This window comes from Diorhabda sublineata, chromosome 7 (assembly GCF_026230105.1).
Source record: "Diorhabda sublineata isolate icDioSubl1.1 chromosome 7, icDioSubl1.1, whole genome shotgun sequence".
Lineage (NCBI taxonomy): Eukaryota > Metazoa > Arthropoda > Insecta > Coleoptera > Chrysomelidae > Diorhabda > Diorhabda sublineata.
Genome location: NC_079480.1, coordinates 5879648 through 5898800, shown reverse-complemented (window position 1 = coordinate 5898800; position 19153 = coordinate 5879648). Strand labels below are relative to the sequence as shown.

Below are 19153 nucleotides of genomic sequence, written 5' to 3'. Positions count from 1 at the left end.
AAACATTCACCTCCAAACCCATTCCACCGGCTCTTCCCATCAACTGTACAATAAGTTTTTCTTTTCTCTTACCAGAAACAGTGGCGGATTTAGAACTTTATTTTGGGAGGAAAAATTTTATGAAAAGACCGCTGAGTTACTGTATGAATGTCCTGGATAGTGCGCGATAGAGCGGACAAAAAAATCAAAATACTTTATGTTGATTGATTGTAAGCAAAGTAAATGTGACAAAGACATTATACAAAGTATTAAAACGTTAACGGTTATCCTAAAACTGAAGTAGTAGGAGTGGAATTAGATCATTCATGTTACTTTATCGATTGGTTTAAAAATTGATAATTACTGATTACTTACTAAAATGTTTAAACTACCTACAAAATTTTTGAATTTCCGATAACTTTTTCTCTATTAATATTGATCAAAGAACTAGAACTATGTACTGTTTAACTAAAACAACATAATTTGAGCACCAGATAGAGCACATAAGTGCACAATGCTTCAAACCCATGTTCGGTATACCTTAAAAGTCACTAAGAATACGGAAATTAGTAAAATCCACATTTTTGTCGGGCATTATAAACGCTTCTATAAACTGACCCTGGTATATCACTTTAGCAGTCAGAATTCTATATTTTTATCTGCTTTTTTGAAAATAATGGATATATACCTAATGGAATTATGATATAATTAAATTTTCACTTTCCAGATACGCTACTGTATCTCATTGATCCTGTTATTTCCCGAGCGTATTCCTTCGTGTCCTTGTCGTTTAGTTACCAACATGGCCCCGTTTCCTTAACGTTAAAAAATTTCAATATGTCGTTCTAGAATCTGAAACTACAAACAATACATTAGATATTAATTTAAAAAGTAAGAATTACATTCATGTGAAAACCGCTGTGATTTTAACAATTAAAAAAAGTGAACTTATGAACTTAGTGGCTTTAAGGCACATTCATCGCTGTGATAGTGTTTATTTTTGGTAAGTCCAAATATATTTGATCCTAATGTAACAGGTATAAAATATACGGGGTCAGTAAATTTATGAGAAACGAAAAATTTATCAGAACTTTATAATATCTTAATATCTGTAAACCAAAAAAACGTTATTAATAAAATAAAGTTACTTTCTGAAATAAATAATAGGAAATTTCTTCAATTAATCTTCAGAAGACACAAATAGTTATCTAATTAAAAAATTGAACATCCACAAGGATAATCGAAGGACAACTTTCATTATTATACCGTGTTAACTTGCTACAAATGAATATTAAATTATAAAACGTAGATAAACGAGTAAAATGTACGTGCTTGTAAGGGAGTTTGGTTTAAACAGGGTACCAGACGTGAACTGAGCACTTTTTGTACTCCATTCATTTTTTTCTGGAAAACGAAACTTCAAAGCAAAAACCAAAAAGGAAAATAAATTCTTTGCAAATGAAACAAAACAAAAAAAAAACATTTTATTTCCAATAGATAATCATGGGAGTCAAAATCGTCCGAATGTTATTAGATTGTAGAATATTTTCCTTCTTCAAATATTCGAATATATTTAAAATAACTTGCTGTGTTTGTATATCTAAATCTTTATTATTAAATATTTAACTCACTACACTGTGCGATTTAATTGTCTTTATTCGCCCATGGTCTTAAGAACGCCCATATTTCTATTTATTTAAAGAAATTTATTAATTAAATTAATTTCGCCAAGAGACGCTAATGTCTAACAGGAATATTTCGAAGAAATTATCTGCATACAGATTCGGCCAATAGAAATTTACGATTCGATGTTTTGTTTGGTAAACAGTGGAGATGAGAGTCCACGTGGACTGACGATTTGTTAGATATTTACTGAACTTTATACGGGGAGTAAACATTTTTCATTTCGTAATTTGGTATGAGTGCCGTGCGTATTTATGAAACTGTCTAGAGAACTATCATTCACATAGATTTTTAAGAATATCTAAGAAATTGGACAACAGAAATTTTTATTTTGTTTTCAAGCTGACATATATGCCTCGTTTTATTTATTTCAACTTCCGAAGTACATAAGGCTACTTTTCAACGTAATCACTAAGAATATTGAGACATTTATCGTAGGCAAGCTCTCTAATGCCCATTTCAAGTAAATTTGCTGACAATGAATTAAGGACATTGACTTTTTTTTTGAAGATCTTCGTTAATCCGAGTGCGCAGTCCTCCTAACCACCTCTCTAGTTCTGAACAAAAGTGAAACTCACTGAGTACCAAGTCAGGCTCGTATGACGGCTCGGTTGAGATATTTATGGTTTTTTAAGTAAATAAGAACAGTGTTTTGTTTTCGGTTTGTCGTACTGAATCCATGTCCATTTTCAAAACGTTCTCTCATTCATCGTGATAACGATCAAGGAATTCTAAAGCTGACACCAATCGGTAAGATTGATTGTCGTCCATCAAAATTATTGGACGGTAACACAAACAGAAACTGAGGCTATTGCATAGAGTTAATATTGAAGACATAAAGTGCGAAGTATATATCTCTCTAGACTCTATTCAAGTTAGATCCCCAAAGAAACGTCTTTCCACGCTCAATTCAGTAATCACTGACATCAATTCAAGACAAAGGTATACAAATAATTTGCTTATAGCGTTTATTTTTTTGCTTACCGCTGCCGAAGCTTTCTTTTTGAAAATATTCTGCTAGTTTATAATTATATAAGCAAGAATATTTCTAAAAACCATCTACTAATTTTCACTTGAATTCCTGTTCATACTTTTGTTGTGTCACGATCGTAAAATATCACACCACACAACTGATAGGTAAATCGTAATACGCTGTATTCAAACTATGGGTTAAACACGGAAGGTGTAGGATGTTGTGCGGCTTTGGTGGGACACTGACCTGACAACTTCATGCAATGGTGAAGAGTGTTGTGCAAGAGCAGCGTAGTCAACACCAACCAAATCAATAATAAGATTTATATGTGACGGATGAGAGCAATTTTAAGATGTCATGCTGACTATTTTAGGTTATTCACTCCTAACATCAACTCAAAACTCAATTAGAAACACTGATTCAAATGTTTGTTCTAATGTGAATGAACTTTGAGATCTATGGATGCTTCATAATCCAGGACATGCAGCATCGCTAGTTGATTGTTTATACGGAACTCTGATGACTATTCTACGGAGTCCAGTTTGGGTATCCCTGGCCTAAAGTGTATCCCCGCTCTATGCTGTTCGTGTAGCATCTACAGTGGCCACTAACTAGATACTTGATTAACCGTAACAGAGTAAAAACCAAGAAGAAATATTTATTTATGTATCAAGAACGAAAGAACGAAGATATTTGGATCGGAATCTTTAATGAAAAACAAGAATTGGGAACAATATTTGTTTGTTGGCAACTAAGGTGATTCAGTGCCTTCTAATATGGTCAATTGCTATAAGATATTATTGTTAGAACAATTTTATAATAAAAATAGGACGGTTATTTAAAAAACTGTGAAATTTATCCACTTAATTTGCTCTATTCGTAAACTGTTTCACTCACTCACTCACACACACATAAATATAACTTTTGAAATTCATTTAATTGAAGGATTTTGATTGGATATTTCATTTATGGATGTTATGATTACCTTGTTCTTACATGAAATATATAATGTCCATTGTTCCTTGTGGTGTGGTTTTTCTAAACGAAAAGATTGATACCTATAGGTTTATCTTCCCGCACACCAGATCTAACACTACTGGACTATTATTTGTTTGGTTATATTAAAAACATCACACACTATCTTGATGTGCAGTTGAAGCGCGTATTTATAATACTTTTAAAACGTTTTGCATCTTGTATCTATTTTTCAAGGAATAATTGTTCGTTTCTGGAATTGCATGATATAAATGAAAATGTTCACTTTCCGAAATATTTTCGTGGTGCTACTGTTTATTTCTCAATAGGCACGCAAATTTTAATAGCAATATTAAGAAGGTGCTATCTAGAAGATTAAATTAACGGTACTTGTCTAAATATTATTTTCTTGTGATAATACATCATTATTGCTTCAGGTATGTATACAGGGTGCCCCACCATGAGTTAAAACTATCTGTATATGGCAAAATACTTATAGTAAAATCATGAAAATTTCTACATTTGTGTTTTTGGTTACGATCTTTTTAACTAATATATTTTCAATGATGAACCGTCTTCCGGTTCTACATTTTTGAAATCAATACCCTTAAAGATATGAAAATGGTTTCTATTCGGTTGCTTTTAGCGAGGTCAGACGTATTTGAATCTATGTTGAACAATTTTTCATTTTAATTTTCATGTATAAAAAGTGTTCAAAGCTTAACTCCAAAAATATCAAATTTCTTTATTTTTTTAAATAGAACCACACGTTTTTTTTTCTATTTTAATGCCTTTCCTATACCCAAATCTTACCTTTATCCAGATATTAAATGTTTTCTGTGAATTTTTGGAGATGCAGGTGTAGACTAAATTTTATTTTAAGTCGTTGATACAAGTACTAAAAAATAAAGAAGTATTTTTCTTTGTCTTGTCAAGGTCTGTAAAAAAACTTTAAACCACACCTGATTCTCTAAAAATTTACAGAAAACATTCAATGTCTGGATAACGGTAAGGTTCAGGTATAGGAAAGGCATTGAAATAGAAAAAATCTGGTGGGTCTATTTTAAAAAATAAAGAAATTTGATATATATGAACTTAAACTTTTAACACTTTTTATACACACCCTGTATAAAATGAAAAATTTTTCAAAATAGATTCAAATACGTCTAACCTTGCTAAAAGCAACCGAACAGAAACCATTTTCATACATTTAAGGGTGTCCTCGTCAAATTTTTTACAAAAAAATTAACTCGAAAAGTATACATTTTTCGAAAAAAGTTTTTAGACAAAAGTATAATGAAATTTTATGTAGATTTAAAAAATGTAGTAATATACAGTTACAGTCTACCGGAAGTCGGTCATCTTTGAAATTATTTTAGTTAAAAAGATAATATCCGATAACCCAAACGTTGATGATTGTACTATAAGTATTTTGCTATATACAGAGTTTTAACTCGTTGTGGAACACCCTGTATAAATACTATAACCCTATTACCCTTATAATAATAGACTGTTATATAATTTTATTATGTATAGACATTTATTTAAAGGTCTCTACCATGGCTACAGACGGAGATAGTATGGACGATGATGTGTTCGAAAGTTTAGAAGATATTGACAGTAGACTCAACGTATCTGATAGGAATTTTTCACAAAAAGGAGGCACGCCGTCTCCTACGGGTTATAGAAACTATAAACCTCCTGATGAAGTGCTGAAATTAGCCGAGAACGATGTAATAGAATCTACAGAACCTGCAATACATAAGGTGAGGATTTATTCATTAAAAATTTTTATATTGTCATTATCCAAAAAGGTATAAATTCTAGAAAGGCTTGTTGGCTAAAACTAATATGTTTCCCTTTTCTATTTCGACTTCATCATCCGCACCTGTCGTAATATTCATCAAAAGATTCAATATGCACAGAATGTCTCAATCAACGTTTTCAAAAATAAATGTTCGCAGTCTTGTACTATCTATTTGCGCCAAAATAATGCATTATGATTTAATTTTGACGTGACTTTTGACATAACGATTGCAAAATATTCATAGACATAGATTTAACGACTAACAGAAACTATGATCGTGTTAATTCGATTATGATCTGAACGTTCGAACAATAATCCAAATCACCTTGTTCGGAAACTGATCGAAGGAATCGGGTCAAAAACATATGATAGGATCTTTGCTTCTCCAGTGAATAAATGCGATCAACTGACGAGTTGTTTCGTTTATGTTTTTTGAAAATTATGAATTCCCTTTGTATGGTTGTCTTGTATGAATAAATTACATAAAAATAGCTTACTGGTATTAAACTTTAGTGTTAGGGAATAAATCGTTGAAAGGTTTTTATAGATCAAATTTTAAATTAAAATTGTCACTTGAAATTGAAAGTGACGTCCAGAAACTGTTATGATAGGTGATCTATCTGATCCAGGATCATAGATTTCGAAAAGCGTTATAATAATACTAGACTGCGCTTATAATGAAACTCGTTTTTCAATATTAGAAATAACTATTAGAAGAGATCAGTGTACAGTGGAACGAAGATAGCTCCAACTTAGACCAGAGGCAGTCTAGAGTTACTATGTCTATGATAATGAGGACACTCAAATATGCAAATGTAAAACTTGAAATATGCGCATAAATATACAAATCATTTGGTCAAAATATGCACAAAAATGTTGAAAATATGTAAAAAAGCTCTCATACATCAGTTCATTGATACACACATAAATTAAATAGACATTTTATTTCTTTACGTAGGTTCTCAATTGGAAAATTTTGTCTTCTGTTTGAATATAAAAATTTATGAATGGAAATACTTCTTTCCACACCAACTGATGTAATAGGGGCGTTTTCATGATTACCGATTGATGCAGGATCCGAATCAAATAATTCAGTAAATTTTCCTTCATGTTTTTGAACCTTTGTAAAAATTATGCCTCTCGTTTTGGCCGTGACATTTTGAAAAGCTGCCTCAGATTGTTTTATGAGTTTTACACTTCGGGTTGATGGCAAATTAGATTTGTTATTGATCGAGAAACAAAGCTAAAATTTGTATTTATAAACACAAGTTGTTTTATTTCTTTGTTTTTGAATTATAGATCAACATCAGTAAGGGATTAGCAAGATTCGTTTGACAATTCTGAAATAAATCTTTCAGTTGATAAAAATTCTCGCAATTTTAAAAAGCGGCTTCCAACCTAGTGCCTCATTTGGTAATAATAGGTTGAGGTGGAAGTGTGGAAGTTTTTATTCAAAAGGAAAATGTTTAGTAATCTCTTCAGCAACCTTATTTAAAGCATGAGCAAAACATGTAACATGTATTAAGTTAGGGTAAGAGATTTTCAAATTTTGCCCAGCCTTTTGATGTTACTTCTTCAATAGTACAAAATAAATAAGATCCGACACAAATTGGTCTATACCCTATGCAGACCTTATCCATCAGAACTCAGTATTAAGTGTTTGAAACGACCTATTTTGAATATCACACATTTTATTTCAAACGTTTGACCACCTGCTTCACGATTAGTTTCTTGAGTACTGCAATAAAAGTAATTGCTCCAAAATAGCAGATTCATAAAATTATTTTTTTCTTGAAACGCCCGTCAAAGCTCTACATCTTCCAAAATTTGTTTAATTATGCACAATATACTGTTTACTAAAGATATGTAACATATACGCTTTGCATATTTTGGTTTTCTTAATTATGACATATTATTGACAATATTAAGAAATGTTGTGCTTAAAATGTGATAGTTTCACCGAAAAAATTCGAAAATTTTTAAAAAATTTTATTTATCTGCAATCATCTGGTACAGATTCCAAAGTAATAAATCGAATAATGTATTAGGTTAATTTTTGACATTACTTGGTTTTTGATTACGTTAGGTTAGGTTAGGCTAGATTAGGTTAGGTTAGGTTAGTTTAGGTTAGCTTAGTATTTAGGTCCTGCTTTCAAAGTTTTTGGAAATTCACGAATATATATATATATATATATATATATATATATATATATATATATATATATATGTTTTTTGTTTTCTTCTGATTTGTTTTGGTTGTTTTTCTTATGTTCCTTGTTTTTTGGCTGATTATCTGAGTAGTTGTATGTGAATACTTCACAACTGCGAAATCATAAATAGAATTTTGTCTTCATGCAAGATGTATACTAGGGTCTCATGAACATTTTTGCTCACCCTTCTTCAGAAGAGAATATTTGAAATAATGGATTATTGATATTCATTTTAAGACATTAACTATTCAATAACGCAAACAAATTTGATTATATCCTGCTTTTTGAACGCAACCTCTTATGTATAATAGGGATCCTAATTGCTATCTAGGGACCCTGATCCCATGGCATTTTGGTGATTGATGGAATATTAAATTGAAGTTTGATTGTGGGCTGGATTTCCAATGTATTAATAAGAAGTTTAGTATTATTAATCAAATATGCAAAGGAGTAATATCTCTCAAATGATTATAATAACGTCTCTTAGTGTATTTAATATAAACATAGTGGTAAAGGCCGTATTTTAGAATATGTGGACAATTTCGGTAATTGTTAATTAACTAATGTCTATTTACTTCTGTTGAAAACTCCTCAAGAGCGTAAGAATTTGTATATGACTGAATTATTTCAATTTTCTTTAATTCGATGTTTCTACCAATTTCTTTTTTGTTGCTGAAGAAATTTTGGCTGTTGCTGACCCTAGTTTCTGAGTTTGTGAGTTCCAGCTATACGACTTTAGCTACTTAAGTTTTAAGATATGGCATCAATGATGTGAATATGTCAAATCTGACCTTGGCATCATGACAGTTTAATGATGAACTTAATTAGAACGTGTTGTCAAATCAGTTCTATTTGAGTTGTTTGTAGATACTTGAAATCGTGGTCGCAATTCGCTACACGATGAAATTTGTGAAAGTTGTCCTGAATCGGCTGTTGTGCCAGAAAATATCGATGCTGTGCGTAAACTGATATTAAAAGATCGTTATGTGACATAACTTGATATTGAGACATATTTGGGCATTAGTTCCACTCGCATACATTCTATATTTGACGCATAATTTGAAAATTGTTAAAACAAAGCTCGTATCGATTCAGAAATACTGAATAAAGTCAATCGAGTTGCTTCAAAAGATTGTGACAGGCGACGAATCGTGAATCTTTGCATATGAACCCGAAACTAAATAATCGATTGTATGGGTCTTTCAAGACGAGCCAGATTCAACAAAATCTGTTCGCGCACGAAAAGCTTCGTTTCAACTATCACCACCGCTTCATTAGAGCAAATTAAAAGGGTCAAATCTTAATCTTATACCCTCATTTGTTTGCAGGAGTGTTCGAAAAATTAGAGAAAACAATCGCAGGAGACGAATCATTCTCCACCACTAGAATTTGAGCTCCCATATATCAGGTCAAACATTAACGTTTTTGAACAGTTAAATAATCGAATAGATGGGTAATCCGCCGAACAGTCCTTGTTTAGCAATCAATTTTTCAACGTTTTTCTACACCTGAAGAAGTGGTTGATGCGTTTAAATCACATATTTTAGAGGTATTTCGATGGGAAAGGAAAAAATGCTTCGAAAGTTGGTTTAAATACATGCAAAAATGTATTGACCTTAATAGAGAATATTTTTAAACACAAAAAAACAAAACCATATCCAATTATAAATATTTATTTATATTTGTATATCTAAAACCTCAAGTCGCAACTCTCGTATATGTATAAAATAGAAAAAAAAATGTATTAACCAAGAATAACTTTATTAAAAAATCCATCATTGAGTTCTAAAAGATTGTGTTAAAGCTCTTTTCTGATGTGTAGACTTTGGAAAATGACGAATCAGAGACTAACAATAGTCAGACATCATATTCGTATCCCAGAAACTCTGATAGCCCACCGGAAACCTATCCATGAAGAAAGTGGAGTTTTATGCTCATATTTGACCCCATATTTTCTGTCCTAGCCTTAAGCTCTAACTCAGGCATAGAATTTCTAAATTGAGTATCTTTCTTTAGTTGGTCATCAAAATTAGTCTGTTCCGTAGTGAGTTGATGAAATTTTCGGCTAATGTAATAAAAGCAGTTCCCGTATTTATCTAATGTTTTAATAAAATGTTTCATGATGCCCAGTTTCATATGTAATGATGAAAGGATGATTTTTTCTTGAGCATTCATTAGTTGCTAATGAATCCTGGACTAGATTTTTATTTCCAGGCTCTATATTATCTCTCAAGGTTTAGTTTCTTTTTACCCAATGCTCTTATTAGCTTTACTGTACCAAAGACTAGTAGACTGTAGACTGTAGATACCCCAGCTTATTTTTCCATTATACATTTGAATACATTTTAGGCTACGTTTTGAGCTGTCAATGTATAAGTCGATAAGTTTGGTTCTTCAATGTCTAGTTTATATAATTCGGATTGTTTCCTTGAACAATATTTGTTCCCCTTTATTTATTTGATGTATTTAATGAGAAGAAAATTCATTTTTAAATTGTGTTATTCCAAAATCGATTACATCTTTTTACTTCTTGATACTATTTCTGAAATGACAAAGTTTTTGTTCCTTACTTTAGCAAACTGATAAATACTGTGATCCATTGCAGGAATATTTGGTTGTATAGGTTGTAGAGTGACCAGACATGCACTAATGGTGCTGCTATTGAGGAATGAGGGTATGGAATAAGGCTTACGGTATCCTGATTTAATCTCGTCTGTTACAAATGTCATTAAATTAAAGGAATCAAGTGTTTGAGCTTGTTTTCAAAACTTTTAAAGCGTGAATTTTCTTTTGCTGAAACTGAAGAATATCTTTAAATATTTTCACTTCCATCCCTTTCTCTTTTCTTTCTCCACTGAATATACGCAAAAAAATTCTTCCTGTGTTTTCATTTTGTGCGGGAATCGCTAAAAAGGACAGTTTTAATAGTTGAGTACTGTTCATCCATTTCTCACAGCATTGGGCAGGTTTCTTTCAGGATTACTTCAAATTTGGTGGTTGCAGTTATGTAAAGATAAGCTTTTATTATGTAAGACCCGCTCTTCAGTAAAACGGGACATTTTAACATTACTATAACGTTGTTTGGGATAACGGGTCAGTTTTTATGGGATGCCTGGTCACCCCAGTCAAATCGATATTAAAAACTACCAAAAAATGTCTATTTTTAGAAAAAACATATATTGATTATTATAAAAACTGATTTAAATAACCTTAGTGTGATCTGTGGATGTCTTAGATTTTGAAAAAACAAATTATATAAGAGGAATTCAACGCCATCGACAACCAATTAACCTTACCTAACCTATGAGATTCAACTTCACTCATAACAACAACCTAACCTATAAAATTTAATGTCATTATTAACTAACCAATCAATATTCAATATCATTCACAACAACCTAGCCTTATCTAAGCTATAAACATTTAATGTCAGTCATAATCTAACCAATGACAATTATTAACGATTTCTATTGTACTAGACCATAATTTCAGTCCCAGACGATGAATACATAAGTATTCGAAAAGGCGAGAATATATTTGAGTCAGTACTTTGGGGTTTAATTTTGCCACAATTCCACTACGATAACTCTCATAATCTAGTTGGCAAAACCTTCATTTTATAATAAACTTTGTACCATTGCGTTCAGTTTACTTTTTATAATTGCAGACAATTTTGCTGGGAGACAGTGGAGTTGGAAAGACATCGCTTTTGGTTAAATTCGACACTGGAAAATTCCAATCTGGGAATTTTTCTGCAACCGTCGGTATCGGATTTACTGTAAGTAATTTAGAACTTATTTTGAATATGATGTAACAAATTAAACAACAATATCCTGTTTCAAATTTTTTGTATATCTCCAGGTTTGATGTGGATGTTATATTTCTCGTTTATGTATTTCAAAAATTCTAATAAATTTTGTAAATTTTTTTATTGACCCTCAATTTAATAAAGCTTCACGTATATAAATTTACCACAGGGTTATTTGTCTTTTGGAAAAATTTATATACGAGTATAGTTACTTTTTATAGCAACAATACAAACAAGTATTTTTTTCTTTAAAATTTTACGTTTTCAGAAAATATTCGCAAACTGTAAATCATTGCATGTGCTTTTGTAAGCTGAATGTGATAATCCACACTAAAGAAAAATGCATTCTTTTCTTGGATTTAATGATGTATTCTAAAACATTTTGGGCGGCTTCAAGTCGGCGCGCCATACTTTGAATTAAGTTGCGGATCACATTCTGGTCGATGTTTGCAACATCAATTTTCTCAGCTACTGGGCAGTTCTTGGTGCTGGTGTGTGTCTGCGGATCAGTCGACCCATCTCATCCCAGACATATTCTATGGGATTCATGTCTGGGCTGCGGGCTGCGGGCTGGCCAGTCAAACCGCCTAATTTCTACCTTATCCAGATACTCCCTGACAATTCTGGCTGTATGTGGTCTCGCATTATCTTGCATAAAAATACCAAGTTCCCCCATAGTCACCATGAAAGGCATAACATGGTGTTTTAGCACCTCCGTAATGTATCTGTGAGAGGTTAGGGAGCCATTTTCTATGAAGACCAACTCTGTACGGACTTGTGCAGTGATTCCAGCTCAAATCATAACTTTCCCTCCGCCAAGTGGAAGACGCTCGTCGACGTCCATCTGACCCTGTGAGGCAAAAACGCGAGAACAATACCCAGCTTCAGTCATCATCATTTCAACGAACGTGATCTCTGGCAAATGTCAATCTTGCAGTCCGATGCGGGCGTTGCAACGGGGAACCTGTACCCATTCTCCTGCATGACTGTCCTGCAGCATGAAGTCTTCTTCTAACGGTCCATTTACTAATGTTTACATTTCTCACTTCTTCCAACTGATTTTGCAGTGAAACCGCAGTAGCTGTCCTATTCCGCAAACTTGTGGACACCAAAAAACGGCCATCTCGTTGAGTGGTAACTCTTTTTTGCCCAGACCCTGGTCTTCTAGTGATCAGGCCAGTCTCCAGAAAGCGCTGATAAACCCTTTGCACACCGCAAATACTAGCACCAACAATTCTTGCAGTTTCACGTTGCCCTCGACCATCTTGTAACATAGCAATAGTTCTTGCCACAACAATCGGATCTAAAGGCATTATGGGCCTGTTAAATCACTACACTTTGCAACTGTTAGATTTTACACAAAGAATCAACAGTAAGCTTGAAAACAGGCAAGAGATATGTGGATGTTCAATTAGCGTCGTACTCTAATACATCGAATGACAGTTAATGACAGCTGTCAACTCTCGGAAAAAATTTGCTTGAACGCCTACTAATCCTTATCAATATTGACGCTAAAATTATTCGCAATTTCTGAAATGATCTCCATTTTTTGCTCGGCAGTGTAGTTGAAAGCTGATGCTAATGGATGATGTTTTATTGGAGAAATAGGTATCATGGATAGGTTAACACAAAGCGGGTTCTCTTACAACAAGACAATCCTAAAATACTTGCGAAAGTTACGAGGAAAAGAAAATTTTACAATTTTATGGACAAAGCGACACCGGAACTTACTAAATGTATTTGACACTTTTAATTCTGAAGGTAGCATTGAAGATGATAAAATTTGATACCACTTCGGAGGTAGGTATCGTTGAATAAATGTCCAAATTTTTCCTTTGGTATCAACCAAACAAACGGATTCTAAAATGAAAAGAGCGAGGATTGTTAAAGTTTTCTATTTTTTGAAATATAATTCGCAATAAATCTTTTTTGTAATTTGAAGATAGATTCGAAGAGGTGCAAACTACAAGACCCCCAGAAAGGCAAACCATAACGAAGATACGATTCAAAGAACGTTTAGTAAGTTGTTAAAGCAGTACGAGAATCGAGGTGTTTAGACATACATTTAATAGCAAAACAAACAAAGGATAATTTTTTTGACAAAGTATCTACATGTATTCACCATTGAATGGCACCATCAATACGTAGACTAAGAAATTTGATCGAATCCTTTGTAGGATGAAACTTTTTCGCGTCAGACCACCAATTAATAGTAATTCGGCCATGGTAGAATGGAAAGCTTGTGTGTCTGGACCACCGCGTATAAAGTGAATTTACCATTAATTGGATCTAATACTGAGCCTTGAAGTACACCACTGCCAACTGGTGAATTACTCGAAACTTTACACTTAGCTCGTACTACGTTCAAAGTAAGATATAATCCTTCTTAGTATATTAGTTCTTATCTTATACAATAATAACTATAAAATAAGATAAATATATTTATTGTTCATTATAGTCACATTAATAATAAATAATTGAAGATACTTTAATGGGGTTGAAGTGGAAATAAAACTGATTGACAAACTAAACATAGACAAATTTATAGCAACGAAAACTTAATGAGGTTAGAGTTAGTAATAATATATAAGTAATTGATGATGATGCGCCGCTGTGAAGAGGGTTGTTTTGGATTACTTAACTATATTAATATAGTAACTTTGAGGACTGTCTATAAGTGGTAAGTAAGCGATTTAAAATTGGAAGTGAGTCAGTTAAATTAGGGAATGGTCTTGAAGTCCTTGAGCCTTAAATATACCTATATAGAAATATGATGCTTTTGAACAGACGATAGAGATACGACTATTCGATTGCTTGGTAAAAGTACTAGAAACTCGTGCGTGTTCGTGTAAATCATTTTTATTATTAATTTGCACAAATTACATGAGTGAATGCCAATTTCGTTACGAGACTTTCAACTAATGAACCAAAATAATGAATTTACATAAGACAATCCTAGAATTCATTGCCAAAATTGTTACTGGAGATAAAAGTTGGTTATTATACGATAATAAAATTCAGAGAAAATTAATGAAATTATTTCCAGATCTTCTATTTTAATGAAAACATAAAAACTCAAACATACAGATTTCTGTTATCAATTACTTCTTTCGTTATGTTTCCAAATCATCTGGATTTAAGGGTCTCCTCTAATTGAAAATTATTTTTTTAAGACAGGAGTTGAATAACTTGATTCACAACTATGATAAATCTATTTATTAACATGAAATATAAATAAATAAAGCGGTTTCAATAATCTGACTACTGTTCTCGTTTGATGTTAAGACTATATATGACAATATATGCAAGTTTATGCTCTCTTAAATACTAATTCTATTGTATACACAAGCTATAATTAAATAGTAATAGTAAATTAAGTAATTGATAATTTAATGGAACTGCAAGTGTCTAAGGGACATATGGAACTGCTTAAGTAAGACGTTGAGGACGGTCGGTCTACAATAAATCTTACAATACAATACGAATACATTAATATAAGACAGAAATTAGGTAATCCGAGACAATGCGTCAATTGAGCATGAAATAAAAGACAAATTGTATAACTTAATATATGGCTAACAGATCTTAAATGGTTCCCATCAGGAGTGGTGAGATAAATCAGATGAAAGTTTGATGTTCCGACTTGTTGCGGTCTTTATCAAAATATTAATTGACGACTTGCAAAAATATATTAATCAATAGATGAGCTACAACATAAATATCAAAATATTTTAATGACAATAATTTTTTTTCAGTTGTTATTTCTCAAAAGTAAGTAACAGCTATGAATATATAATAATATAAAATAGTCTAATAAATTTAACTCAAATTGTTCAGATCTTTTTTATCATTGACAGCTTTCTCTTTCTACGTGTATGTGAATTATTTCCCAAAATTTTTTTTTCTTGTATTTGATCCCGTCTCAAGAATTATCGATTTTTTTTAATTAAATTTATATTTTTTGATATTCTATGGTTTGCTAATGCATTTTTATTTTGACGGCTATTCAATCTATTTTCTAAATACTGAGATGTTTGGCCTATGTAAACAGCATCATAATCTTTACATGGTATTTGATTTATATCACTTCTTTTGTTTTTGGGTGTTTTTGATCTCAGTTTGGTGAAATATTTGGATAATGTATTATGTCCTCTATGACTTATACTAATATCATATTTACTGAAGTATTTCGATGGTTGTTGAGAAAGCTCTTGTAAATATGGCGAGAAATGTTTAACGTCTTGACGCTTAATTTTTGTTTCGTTTCTCATTTGACTGTAGTATTTGTTATTTTATTTATATATTATTTATCATTTTTGTTAGATGATTATATTCTTTCAATGCAGTTTTTCCTGTTTTAATAGATGATAAATTATTTATTGAGAATAAAAAATGCTACAAACAAATAAGAAACAAAATAAAAATTAGTCATCAAAACGTTGAAAACACTTTTGCTTGACTTTCTCAACAACTATGGAAATATTTCAATAGATGTGATATTAGTATAAGTCATAAAGGACATAATACATTATCCAATTATTTCACTGAATTAAAATCAAAAACACTAAAAAACAATTGAAGTAATATTATATATCAAGTGCCTTGTACTGTACTGTATTGTGACGCTGTTTACATAGGACAGACATCTCAGTATTTACAAAATAGATTAGGAGAGATTTAAAGTGAAGAAGATTTAAAAACATAAATATATAAATAGGTCTAAGAAATAAGAAATTAAAGAAATTTAGTTCCTTCTTATAGTATAACAATAGATGTTTTAAAATGTTTAGTTGGAGGATGACACTTTTATGTAATACGCACTTCAGAATTCTAACAACAAATCAACAGTTTATTGGATTCCTATCAGCATAAATAAATAGGGGGTTTTAATTTAATTAAGCTTTGATATCGAAAATCAGCAGTTGCCATGCGATAAATCTGTGAAAATAGAATTAGGCTTCGGTTCGTATATATTGACATTTAGTTTCCATTGATTTATTTGACTTCGTTTGTATTTATTCGCATGTAATCTCTTATACAGAGTGGACGCTACAAATATAACCAATTTTTTATCCCTATTTAAGTAATGAATTATTGAAATTTTGTGTGACTTATACGTTATGTTTTTCTCGTTCGTTAACATCGTTATTATCGTTAGTTTGTTTTGTCCGGAGGTGAAAGAGTTTATCTTATGAACCATTTCTTTTATAATATTTTTGTTTCATTCATAAAACTATATAACGCCTAGATGTGTTTAATTCAAAGAAAAATGTTCAAAAAGATATCGAAAACTTTTTCTTTCGTTTTTAATTTTTTATGACCGTAATTTGTAGACATGCTTTTTAATATAGATGAGGTACGACTTCTCCATCTGTTGTTCAACTTATAAAATATATTTTCTGACATCCTGTATCATTATTAAAGTATGTTGAGCACTCTAATTATGCAATTATTCTGAACTTGAAAATTTCGTAGGAAAATTGAATTTCATCCTAGCGTTTATTATACATCCAACTGATGTGCAAAAAGAAAATATTAAATTCTTGTCTTTGGAAAGCTATCTCGCGGAAAAATACCGGAAAAAAGCAGAAAATACATTTTCATTTAAATGACGCGAATTTAACTTTGAACACTTTTTATCATATAATACAAAACATTTTATTCAAAAGCGGATACTGACGGGTTCAATCAGATATTTAATTCAATACATCATTTAAGAGAGAAATAATACGATGTGCTATAGAAGATGTACCGGGTGGGCAACTAAAAAAGCCCGTCGGACATATCTCAGGATTATATTACAACTTCAGGGCAAATATTATAACAAAGGTGTTTCTAGAGAATTATTTACAGAATTTTAGGTCCTTGAAAATATGAAATAAAAAAAAGTGTCCCTTTATGTACGATGATTGAATTATGTTAATTTTTCTTTCCACAAGGTTTAGTCTATATCTTCAAATAAGAGTGGGAACTTTGTTATAAAAAACTGCTTGTGAGTCCGGTTCTACTTAGCCGATTTTAGTAAACTTGTTGTTTGTTTGAAAGAGTTTTTGTCCAGCAATACAAAATTGACAAATACTAAGCAATTTAGTGCGAAAATCGCATGCTTGTATCTTTTTTCTGTCCCTAGATATCTGAATTAATGTGTAAACGGCGAGAATTTTTCTTCAAACGTCTATTACACTGGTAAAGATTGGATGGAAAGTTCTAATATTCATCTATCTGCAGTAATTTAAATTGTCCTCTCAAGAATCTTATTATTGCCTCTAATGAGAATAAATGTAACAAATGTATCTATTAATTAAGAATCTGCGTGACGTAGTAAGAAGTAGTTTTTGTCCACTGGGCCTTTGTATTTAATCTATCCCGCCTCTTCTGCCACTTTCTGTACGTTTTTCATTCTTCTCTTGCCAGCTAGCCTGTCTCCTATTTTTTATAGGAAGCATCTCTCGGCTACAATGAGATCAATGGGGGGAAAACTTGATATAACTTGGGCTACCTCAGCCGATATGTCCTGTAGGCAGCGGTAACCATTAGCAAACCTCTCCTTTGCGCCGCAACTAGTCTTTCCTTGTATAGTTCTACATTCATGGCTTCATGCCTGACTGGTGCCGCATACAGGAGCCCGCTGTGCGTCACCTGGCACCCACACACATGCACTTCTACATTCGGCATCAGACTCCGAAGTTGCGCTGCCTTTTTGTTTGCTTTTTCAACCGGAGTATTTGATATGTTCCGAAAAGTTGAAATTTTTCTTTATTATGACTCCTAGGTATTTCATTTTTTGTTTGGCCTCTACTCTCTGGCCTTCGATCGCCATCCTAAAAGGGTCGTTTGTTTTTCGAGGCCCTTTTATTATCAGAATTTCCGTTTTTTGCGGAGCTACTTTGAGGCCGCTTGTCCTAATCCATTGGATTGCTAGAGCCACAGTATTTTCAATTTCCTTATTCCCCTCAACATAATATATGAGGTCGTTCGTATAGGCTATGGTCGCTACTTTTGGCCCGTAATTCAACTCTAGGATTCCGTTATACATGTTATGTTCAAAAGGACTGGTCCAAGGATTGAGCCCTGTGGAACACCCATCGAACACTTATGAGAGATGATGCCGTATGTCACCCTCCTGCCGCTCAAGTAGTTTTGTATATATTTTATCAAATATGGGCTAATTTTTCCTTTCATTTAGTGCCTTGACAATTCTATCCCATTTTGCGGTATTGAGCGATTTTAATATTGATTGCCACAATTACACTCCATTTGTGGCTAGTGTTTTTTATTGTTTCTTGCAAATCCTTCATTGCCGATATTGCCTAATCTAACCTAACCTAACATAATCTAACCTAACCTAACCTAACCTCACCTAACCTAACCTAACCTAACCTAACCTAAGCTAATAGCAGAGATATCATCGTTAAATATCTCACAACCCAACTAAAATAGAGTGACAAATAAATTGACGACTTAATGATACTATTCAATCAAACTGACACTAGTATTGAATTCTATATGATTAATAGTTGTGTATGACAATATTTTCTATGAAAATATATATTATTAATTATTATAATATATTGAGATTATTACTTAGATACAATCAGAATTAAAATAGATGTCCTCTAGAAATTTCTGTAGCTCACAAATCATTTCTAATGATGTTGATACAGAGAGAGAGAGAGAGAGAGAGATTTGTAGGCATAAGCTTGTAAAAACTAAAAAAC

At 32.1% G+C, this 19153-nt stretch overlaps 1 protein-coding gene across 1 annotated transcript in view; it reads left to right on the top strand.

The window, feature by feature from the left end:
* Positions 1-771: 771 nt before the first annotated feature.
* Positions 772-19153, top strand: part of LOC130446766 (ras-related protein Rab-37-like) — a 70965-nt gene continuing 52583 nt past the window's right edge. The window contains exons 1-3 of the mRNA XM_056783205.1: positions 772-982; positions 5161-5376; positions 11295-11405. Of these exons, the coding sequence (XP_056639183.1) occupies positions 5170-5376; positions 11295-11405 (318 nt within the window). The 5' untranslated portion in view covers positions 772-982; positions 5161-5169. The remainder of the gene's footprint in view (positions 983-5160; positions 5377-11294; positions 11406-19153) is intronic.